We start from the raw sequence: 10632 nt of genomic DNA on the forward strand, positions 1-10632 counted from the left end.
GAGACACATCTCCGGTCAATAACCAATAGCGGGACCTGGATGCCCATATTGGCTCCTACATATTCTACGAAGATCTTTATCGGTCAGACCGCGTAACAACATACGTTGTTCCCTTTGTCATCGGTATGTTACTTGCCCGAGATTCGATCGTCGGTATCCAATACCTAGTTCAATCTCGTTACCGGCAAGTCTCTTTACTCGTTCCATAATACATCATCCCGCAACTAACTTATTAGTTGCAATGCTTGCAAGGCTTATGTGATGTGCATTACCAAGAGGGCCCAGAGATACCTCTCCGACAATCGGAGTGACAAATCCTAATCTCGAAATACGCCAACCCAACATCTACCTTTGGAGACACCTGTAGAGCTCCTTTATAATCACCCAGTTACGTTGGGATGTTTGGTAGCACACAAAGTGTTCCTCCGGTAAACGGGAGTTGCATAATCTCATTGTCATAGGAACATGTATAAGTCATGAAGAAAGCAATAGCAACATACTAAACGATCGGGTGCTAAGCTAATGGAATGGGTCATGTCAATCAGATCATTCAACTAATGATGTGACCTCGTTAATCAAATAACAACTCTTTGTCTATGGTTAGGAAACATAACCATCTTTGATTAATGAGCTAGTCAAGTAGAGGCATACTAGTGACACTCTGTTTGTCTATGTATTCACACATGTATTATGTTTTCGGTTAATACAATTCTAGCATGAATAATAAACATTTATCATGATATAAGGAAATAAATAATAACTTTATTATTGGCTCTTGGGTATATTTCCTTCAACTACTACTATCAAAACTATCATATTACTGTGCTACTGATCACTTTCCTACATATATTTAATCTCCAGGTGTGGTTGAATTGACAACTCAACTTCTAATACTTGCAAATATTCTTTGGCTCCCCTTGTGTTGAATCTATAAATTTGGGTTGAATACTCTACCCTCGAAAATTGTTGTGATCCCCTATACCTGTGGGTTATCACTCCGCGTTCAGCACACGTTCAGCTCGAGGACGTCCTCGCCTTCTTGATCTAGCAAGTTGGGTGAAGTAGTAGACGAGTTCCGGTAGCACGAAGGCGTGGTGACGGTGGTGGTGCAACTATCTTCGCAAGGCTTCGCCGAGCACTACGAAAATTATGACCGAGAACGAACTAGAGGGAGAGGGGCACCACACACGGCTTGGGGATCATGGTGTTTGTTGCCCCTCTCCCTCCTCTCATATATATAGGTGGAGGGGGAGAGGAGGCAGCCCTAGAGCATGCCCTAAGTGGCCGGCGGCTGCCCTAGGCGCCTACCTAGCCCCCCTTCCATATATGGACATAGGGGGAAGGAAAGGGGGGTTGGCTAGCTTAGGGCGCCTCCCCCTTCCTTCCCTCCCTCCTTGGTGCATGGGTAGGGGCGGAGGGGCGCGCCAACCCCCTTGTGGGCTGGTGCACTTCCCCCCTTTGGCCCATAAGGCCCACCACTTACCGATGGCCTCCAGAAACCCCTTCCAGCACTCCGATAAATACCTGTACTTTTTGAAACCTTTCCGATGACTAAATACTATCATCCTATATATCAATCTTTACCTCCGGGCCATTCCGGAGCTCCTCGTCATGTACGTGATCTCATCCGGACTCCGAACAACATTCGATCACCAACTCACATAACTCATATAGTACTATATCATCAACGAACGTTAAGCGTGTGGACCCTATGGGTTCGAGAATGATGTACACATGACCAAGACGCTTCTCTGGTTAATAACCAATAGCGGGACCTGGATGCCCATATTGGTTTCTACATATTCTATGAAGATCTTTATCAGTCGAACCTTTATGACAACATACATATTTCCCTTTGTCTGTCGGTATGTTACTTGCCCGAGATACGATCGCTGTTATCTCCATACCTAGTTCAATCTCATTACCGGCAAGTCTCCTTACTCGTTCCGTAATACATCATCTTGCAACTAACTCCTTAGTCACTTTGCTTGCAAGCTTCTTGTGATGTGTATTACCGAGAGGGCCAGAGATACCTCTCCGATACACGGAGTGACAAATACCAATCTCGATCCATGCCAACTCAATAGACACCTTCGGAGATATCTGTAGTGCATCTTTATGATCACCCAGTTAAGTTGTGACGTTTGATAGCACACAAGGTATTCCTCCGGTATCCAGGAGTTGCATGATCTCATGGTTAAAGGAATATGTATTTGACATTAAGAAAGCAGTAGCAATAAACTGAACGATCATATGCTAAGCTAACAGATGGCCTCTAGTGCTTTCCTTTGTTAACTCACTTCACTAGTCTACTTGGACTTTATTTTTCTCTACCCACCTGGCACCCAAAATGGGGCCTTGGGCAGCTTGTAATTAACCATGTAACCACTGTACATCTTGTTACTTTAAATATAATTTCACAGTAGGAGCCTTTCCTACTGTTTCTCGGTCAAAAAAACATATGGGTCTTGTCCATCACATCATTCTCCTAATGATGTGATCCTGTTGTCAAGTGACAACACATGTCTATGGTTAGGAAACCTTAACCATCTCTTGATCAACGAGCTAGTCTAGTAGTGGCTTACTAGGGACACGATATTTGTTTATATATCCACACATGTATTTAAGTTTCCGGTCAATACAATTCTAGCACGAATAATAAACCTTTATCATGATTAAGGAAATATAATAATAACCACTTTATTATTTCCTCTAGGGCATATTTCCAACATTTGTGAGATTCACAGGAGAACACAGGTAATAGTCCCTATTGATTCAGTTTACCCATGAGAGATGACCCCTAAAAATGTGAAGCCATTGAATATAATGGTGGTTCACGAAGACATTCATGTCGAAGACAATGAGACATGAAGACATTCATCCGAAGATAATGGAGCACGAAGACATAGTCTTTTGGTAGTTCCATTTTCTTCTTTCTGGAGTCATAGGAACCATCGAACTGTCAAGTGGGGTCGAGGTAAACGAAGTCAAAAAACTGACGTGATGCTCAAGCGAAAAATCCTAAGTCTTCGAGTGAAGACAATGAGCGTAAATCACTTCCAGAGTTGGTTGAGTCAGCTTTGCTTCTAGCCCAATTAAAGTTATTGTGTGTGTTCAAAATCTGACCGTTGGACACATGTTCGTAATTCACTGACCCAAGATCATTTCGGACAAATCATGTCGGGTTGCCCCTGGCTACAAATAGCCACCCACTACAACCACTTGCTGGTTGGTTGCTCCAAGTTATTACACAGCTTTTGTTGTTTGAGAGCAACCCACCTCCGAAGCCTTTGAGAGAGAATTCTTGCGAGGACAAACCCAAAACGCTTAGAGCCAAAATTGTGGTTGAGCATCACTGAAGCCCTTTTGTTCTAAGTGAACTGAAGACTTGTTACACTTGAGGACTGTGATCCTCCAGTCGGTTAGGCATCTCGTTCTGAGCATCCAAGAATCATTGTGGATTGTCGGTGAACGAAGTCTATGAAGAAGGTTTGGAAGTCTAACTTGAAGACTTACGAGAGTGATTGGGCGAGATCTGCAGGTCTTAGCTCAAGGGGAATAAGGTGAAGACAAGGTCCTATGAGTTCAATCTCAGCCTCCCTAACCAGACGTACAGTTGTCACAGCAACTGGAACTGTTCAAACAAACCATTGTCTTCAGCGAGCATCTGGTTCTATCACTTCACTCCTTTACTTATTATTTAGTTTCGTGAAGTCTTTTCTTGCTCATCCTTTCTGAAGACATTGCTTGAAGACATTTGCTCTGATTATCTGTTTGTCTTCATTCTATCTTCGTGATTTGTTGTATTTTGCCTAGTGTTCTGCTTGCACCTGCTTTACAAATTCAATTGTATTCATATGCTAGCATGACTAGTGTAGGTTGTATTCTGTTGTATCCTGTTTAGTTACTATTTCGCTTACGCATCTTCGAAGACATTGCCTGTCTTTGAAGATTTTAATTGAAAAGGAAATCGCCTATTCACCCCCCTCTGGTCGATAACTAGCACTTTAACTTACCAAATTTGATAACCACAGCAGAACAAAAGAGGAGATGGGCAACACCAAGCTATGGACACCAATGGTAGCATCAACATGTGACAGTGGCTAGGCTTTGCATTTTCCAAACGAATATGTAAGTTTCTTTATGTTTATAGGGCTCTTTCTACCTGAAAGTGTCCCTGGCAAAGGTCACCAAACAAATAGACCAAAGAATACCCTGTTGTTGCAACTCCACCCAGGAGGTAATGTTTTACTCCTACATGGTCAATGATGGATAAGTCACTTGTCACATATACATGTTTAATAACTAAACGTTTTACGTACAGGAGCAAAAATCTAGCCTCAGCCAATAAATAGTTTTTTAGTGAAACCCAGAAATGCTAACAATAGTCGAAGGCCTAGAGGCACCAAGAAATGCACTGAATAGCTAACAGTTTACCTGCTCAACATCATGTCCATACCGACCTGCAAATAAACAAAGATAGTGCAAGGAACACCTCCAATGAAGGTAAACATCATGCCCAAATGGTTGGCCAAATGAAATACAATTGTTACTAAGTACACTTAGATTCTAGCAAGCATAATAATCAAAATTCACAGTAAATAGTATCTAAAAGAATTAGAATAAACATGAAGGATTTTTCTAAACCTATTAGTCTCTTTAGGAGGTGGCTTGTGGGTCGAGCGGCAGGGAAATTTTGGCAGGAGGGGAAAAGAGATCTTACCAATGTCGTCATCGCCATGGATGGCTAGCTCCTGGTCATTGAAAGTTAGTTGGGAGAGATGGAGGTACCTATCTCCTAGTTGCCTGAAACGGGGGGAGTAGAGGCGTCCTGCCCCACAACGGACCACCAGGACCGAAGCGACCTTGTTCCATTCAGATCTGGTACCATGGGAGGGAGAGGATAGGGATCCGGTTATGGGTTGGGGAGGTGGCGCCATGAGAGGGAGGGGTGAGATCGCCTCACTGGGAGATCGGTGAAAGGAGCAGGGTCGCACTTTCGTGAATGGGGAAGGCTGCGGTCGACCTATCGGAGGTGGAGATGTTCGGTAGAAGGACAGATAGCCCCGGAGGTGGCTGATGGTGGTAGGAGGGACGACCCCCGCGGTGACTGGCGGTGGTCGTCGGCGGTGGTGTGAATCAGATCCCCTGCATCGCACGGGAGAGAGAGGGGATCGAGTAAGGAGAGATCCAGAGGAATGGATTGTGGGTAGTGTTAGGTTTTCGGGAAGTTTTCACGGGTTGGGCCAAGTTTTGGGTGCCGAGGTTTACGTCTGTGCGCGAAGGCCTATTTTAGCGACGAGTGGTTGGTAGGCCTTTTCTATCGACCGATGATAGGATGGCCATATGACCTTTCCCGACTGACAATGAGACAACAAAGATTTGTGTATTCCCGACCGACCGTCCGTTACTCCGCAGCGGTTCCAATAGTCGGTCGGCAAAAGTGACTTTTACAAACACGTCGGTAGGGAATGTAGTGCCATGGTGTAGTGGATGCTAGGTCAAGAATGTAAGGTGAGCGAAATAAAATTATGAAATTATAAATGCTTTTATCTCTCCAGTCATCTCTCTGGTCATTTGGAGCATATGGAGGGAGCAAGACGGCAGGCTTTGATTGTGTCTTCACGCCGGTGTGAGCTTCGGTCGTTTGATAATTCCTGATCGTGTAAAGACTCCTTTGTAATATATGTAGTCCACTACATGGTTTGAAAAAAATGGATGATTCTGAAACTGGGGTTTATAGAGCAATGTACGTGATTGGCGACAAGTAAATATGCTAATACATGAAATTTTTCTCAAAGCACACATGGGTTTAGTGGGTCTCTGAGCCATTTGGTGCAACAGGCCTCGACGCTATCGCTTGGATCCCCCTTTTGTTGGCCCCGCGCATCATGATGGTGTCCCTTACCATAAATACCTGTTATGTGGATGTATCATAGTTATGAAACAAATATTATAGACGATAGCTACTGCTATTGCGGAGACGTTTCGAACTGTTGTTCATCTGCTATCCAATGTTTGATGCTCCTTCATTATTTTTATACAGAAGAGTTAAAGCTCCAATCATACATGTTTGCTCAAACTTAAAGTTCTTAATGAAAATATTTTGAAAGCACTCATGATTTTAAAGGTACATATATTTTTAAACAAGAGCCTATGCATTTTCTGCTCAAACAAAAAGTCAGTGAAAAATGCAAATGTTCTCAATGCGATGGTAGCAAGAATTTTGTGCTATCAAATTAAAATATGTATATACATCTCATTATAGATAACAATCCACCATGTTTTCTAGTCATTTGGCGCAATGGGCCCACTAGTTGTACTAGTTACGAGTAGAGATTTTTTTTGAACTTCGGCAACTTTATTTAATTACAATAAAAGGACCCAGGAAATCAGGAGGTTTATCAAAGTTTTTTTTTTAACATAGAACAGACGCAACGCAAGCAATGGATGTAACAAAAGTTGGGCCCAAAATGTTGTAACAGAAGACTATGCCCCAAAACGAACGGCCCATGGGGTTTAGTCCTCCCCTCGTACCCCACCTTTCCTCATCCCATCCCAGTCGTATCTCCCCACCGAACCCCAGAGAGAGCAAATCCCTAACCCTAACCCTAACCGTAGCTAGGGGGGGGGGGGGGGGGGGGGGGGGGGGGGAGGGGGAGGGCTCGCGGTCGATAATGGCGGCGGCGGCGGCGGAGGAGGAGGAGTGGAAGCTGGCGCGTGAGTCCAAGTGCCATTTTCGCCATTGCGAGTGCAGCTGGCGTCTTTTCTGCTCCCCCCGGATCCCCCGCGTCGCCCCCGGGAGGGACTACTCCTCCATCCCCGCCGGCGCCGACCATCGGCCCGCCTGGTCGCTGCTCATCGGCCTCAAGGACGGCGCCTTCCTACGGCTCAAACGCGTCCGCGTGGCGCGATCCGGGCGGATCCTTGGCGGGAGCGACGACGCGCTCGAGGCTTTCCACGACATCAAGACGACGAGTGGCGGCACGTTCGATGCCAGCGCCGCCATGGCTCCCGACGGCCGCTCGCTCTGCATTCTGCGCCAGGAGTATGACGGTGCCGGTGGGCAACCCCATGCCCTGCACCTAACTCTGCAGCAGCCGCAGACCCACACATCCCCGGATCTGCTGCTGCATCTTCCTCTGCCGGAGATTCAAGCAGGGAGGAGGCGTAACTGCATGCCCATCTCCGCCGGCGGCTACATCTGGGCTCTGTGCCCCATCTTGGAATATGGCGTCAAGTTGAGCCTCCTCACGCGACCCCTGCATCTGCTCCCCGGGGGCGGCCAATGGGAGCAGGTCGGCAACAGCTGCCCACACAAAGATGACAAGGGCGAGTACCCGTGGTTGGCTGGCGGGTTCCTCCAGGGCTACGCCGTGCTCCCTGGCCCCCTCATCCTTGTCTCCTTCAAACAAGACGGCCTCTTCTTCACCTTCGCCCCCGGCTCCCGCGACTGGACCCCGGTGCTCACCGATGAAACAAGGCCGCCGCTAGACTACATCCCTATCCTCGGCCGTGCCGTGTACATGGAGCAAGACAAGGCCATCTACACGCTCCGTGGTAACACCATCTACGCCTACAAGCTCAGCTACATACACCAGGGTGATGGTGATGATCAGGGGAGGGTGAGGCTCAGACTGGATCCGCCCATCACCATCGACTCTGTATCTCCTTTCAATTCCTGTAATGGGTGTGGCTTCCTCACCAGTCTTGATGGTCGGCTAATGTGCTCCGTCTGGATCAGCCTGGCATCACGTGAACAGTTAGATCAATGCCAGTGTGACAACCTACATGCCATCATCACCACCTTCAACCTCCATGACCCGGCTCAGGGGGGAATAAAGGTGCTGCATTCCTCTTTCCGCCGGGTAGACATGGAGCCCAATCCAGAGGACCAGGAATTCTGCTTTCTACAGTAAGCAACAAACTAGTTAGTTTACTTTTTCCACAGATTATTCGACCATTTATTTATTTGGTCGCCTTGCTTACGTATTTTTTGTCTACTGTCAACTAATCATGGATCAATTAGGGAGTACGAGGACATGGACTCCCAGGTGCTGCTGCAACACCAAGAAGGGCAAGAGGAGTATCTAACCAGTTCCCAGCAGCACGTCCACGAACCACCCTCCAACAAGCTTGATTGTTGCAGGTCTTGCTTGATCCAAATTTAGCTTCATGTTTAACCTAGCTTACATCTTTCTTAGTAAGTTTCTCTTGGTGAGTGCATGACACGTTTTGGTTCTTGCATGCAGAGAGTTTATTGAAATGGAAGACTGTCCACGCCTTTGCTTTCGCTGCGGCATCAACGGTCACTTTGCCCGCGAGTGCTCTCTCCTGCCACATGAGCCCTTGCCGGCAATGCCCCCCCGCACGCTGGTTGGCCGTGCTTCAATGCAACACCGAGTCCCTTTCGAAAGGCGTCCGGTTGCTACAACAAGTATCAATAAAGATCTATTTATCATCTGCCAAGCTGGCTCACAACTAGTCATCTACCATACGGGCGTCATGGATGAGACTTCACTGTTACAAGGTGGAGATGATGGCAAGCCTCTCCAAACGTCGTGCTATGTTGCACCTTATGTTGGTGATGGTGACAATTGGCACTTTTTCCTTCACAGTGCCTCAAAAATACATGCTGTTTCGAGGAAAAAAGATGGCATGCTTGAGTTTAGTCTGAACAAGGACCGTACGTTGGCTATGGATCGTCTATCTGTACGGCGGCTGCCAAGTGCTGATACTTTTGTTTTGTTTATCACAGTTGGTGGAGTGACCATTGCTCTTACTGATACTCTGGAAGTTTATCATCAGACAGGGTTCAGTTATGGATCCACCTCCTGGCTGCGATGCAAGACAGATCAATCGCATGTTCTCGAGAGGAAGGTCATGATATCTGGATATGTAGCAGTGAATGGCGATTCCTTTATAGTCTCTGATGCTCTCACAGGTTCCTGTCTTTTGTTTGACCTGTGTGCCAAGCAATGGCGTGTTGTCATGCCTTGGGCCGCATTCTCAGAAGACCTGCCAAGGACTAGCCCTACAAAGTGCCCTTTAAATGGTAGATGTGTATTTGTCGATGGCTTTATCTACACATGCAGAGATGGAGGGCTTGCTGCTTATCAACTGTTTGATAAAGATCATTCTGTGTATCTCAGCGAGTCCATCTTTTTGCGATTCTCATGGCTTGTAGATGATTGTGTGGCTGAGGACATGTGCTTGGATTATGCTGGCAAAGATGTGGGCTCTGGTGCTATTTTGTTTTACGTGGTGCAACTGCAAAGTGAGTATAGATACTTATCTGTCTTTCTCGATCTCAATGTCATTTATGCATGCATTGCATGGTTTTTGTGATCAGTCAGTTCATGGATTGTACTAACATATGTGTACGGACGTATATGCTGCTAGGTGGATATCCTCCGCCCAAGCATGATGTACAGATCACCATTGTCCAGGTTAAGACTAAAGCAACAACCAGCAACAAGAAAAGGGAGCCAGTGGGAGTTACCCCTGTGGACTGTGTCACACGTTTCATACATCACAAGGAAGCCGTTGATATCAGATGCTGCTTTGCGCTCTAGCTAGCTCTTGTTTGCGATGGATGCATGCATGAGCACTGTTGCCCTATTATTATTTATATGTTCCCAGTATGTAATGTTTGTAACCTCTAACCTTCCTTGCATGGCATCTTTTGGAAGCTGCAACTAGTTGTATTTTTTGGTGGTGTAAAACTTATATTTATCTGGACTAGACTATATTAGTTGTATTTTGGTGGTGGTGAAACTTATATTTATCTATACTATTTGGCCTGTATGTAATGGCTGGTGTCCTTTGTTAAATTAATGATCCCAAACATTTGCTACCTGTAGCTAAACATTTGCTATTGTAGCTAAACATGTCTCCGGTCAATAACCAATAGCGGGACCTGGATGCCCATATTGGCTCCTACATATTCTACGAAGATCTTTATCGGTCAGACCGTATAACAACATACGTTGTTCCCTTTGTCATCGGTATGTTACTTGCCCGAGATTCGATCGTCGGTATCCAATACCTAGTTCAATCTCGTTACCGGCAAGTCTCTTTACTCGTTCCGTAATACATCATGTCGCAACTAACATATTAGTTACAATGCTTGCAAGGCTTATGTGATGTGCATTACCGAGAGGGCCCAGAGATACCTCTCCGACAATCGGAGTGACAAATCCTAATCTCGAAATACGCCAACCCAACATCTACCTTTGGAGACACCTGTAATGCTCCTTTATAATCACCCAGTTACGTTGTGACGTTTGGTAGCACCCAAAGTGTTCCTCCGGCAAACGGGAGTTGCATAATCTCATAGTCATAGGAACATGTATAAGTCATGAAGAAAGCAGTAACAACATACTAAACGATCGGGTGCTAAGCTAATGGAATGGGTCATGTCAATCAGATCATTCAACTAATGATGTGATCCCGTTAATCAAATAACAACTCCTTTGTCTATGGTTAGGAAACATAACCATCTTTGATTAACGAGCTAGTCAAGTAGAGGCATACTAGTGACACTCTGTTTGTCTATGTATTCACACATGTATTATGTTTCCGGTTAATACAATTCTAGCATGAATAATAAACATTTATCATGAAATAAGG

General features: G+C 45.7%; 1 protein-coding gene across 1 annotated transcript; it reads left to right on the forward strand.

Annotated features, from left to right (window-relative positions):
* Positions 1 to 6646: 6646 nt before the first annotated feature.
* On the forward strand, positions 6647 to 9858 carry LOC125507734. The gene is made up of 4 exons (XM_048672223.1): positions 6647 to 7915; positions 8030 to 8149; positions 8253 to 9277; positions 9403 to 9858. Exons 1-4 carry the CDS (start codon positions 6678 to 6680, stop codon positions 9573 to 9575), a joined length of 2556 nt encoding a protein of 851 aa, XP_048528180.1. The 5' UTR covers positions 6647 to 6677; the 3' UTR covers positions 9576 to 9858.
* The last annotated feature ends 774 nt before the right edge of the window (positions 9859 to 10632 follow it).

The sequence above is a fragment of the Triticum urartu genome, chromosome 5, assembly GCF_003073215.2.
Source record: "Triticum urartu cultivar G1812 chromosome 5, Tu2.1, whole genome shotgun sequence".
Classification (NCBI taxonomy): Eukaryota; Viridiplantae; Streptophyta; class Magnoliopsida; order Poales; family Poaceae; genus Triticum; species Triticum urartu.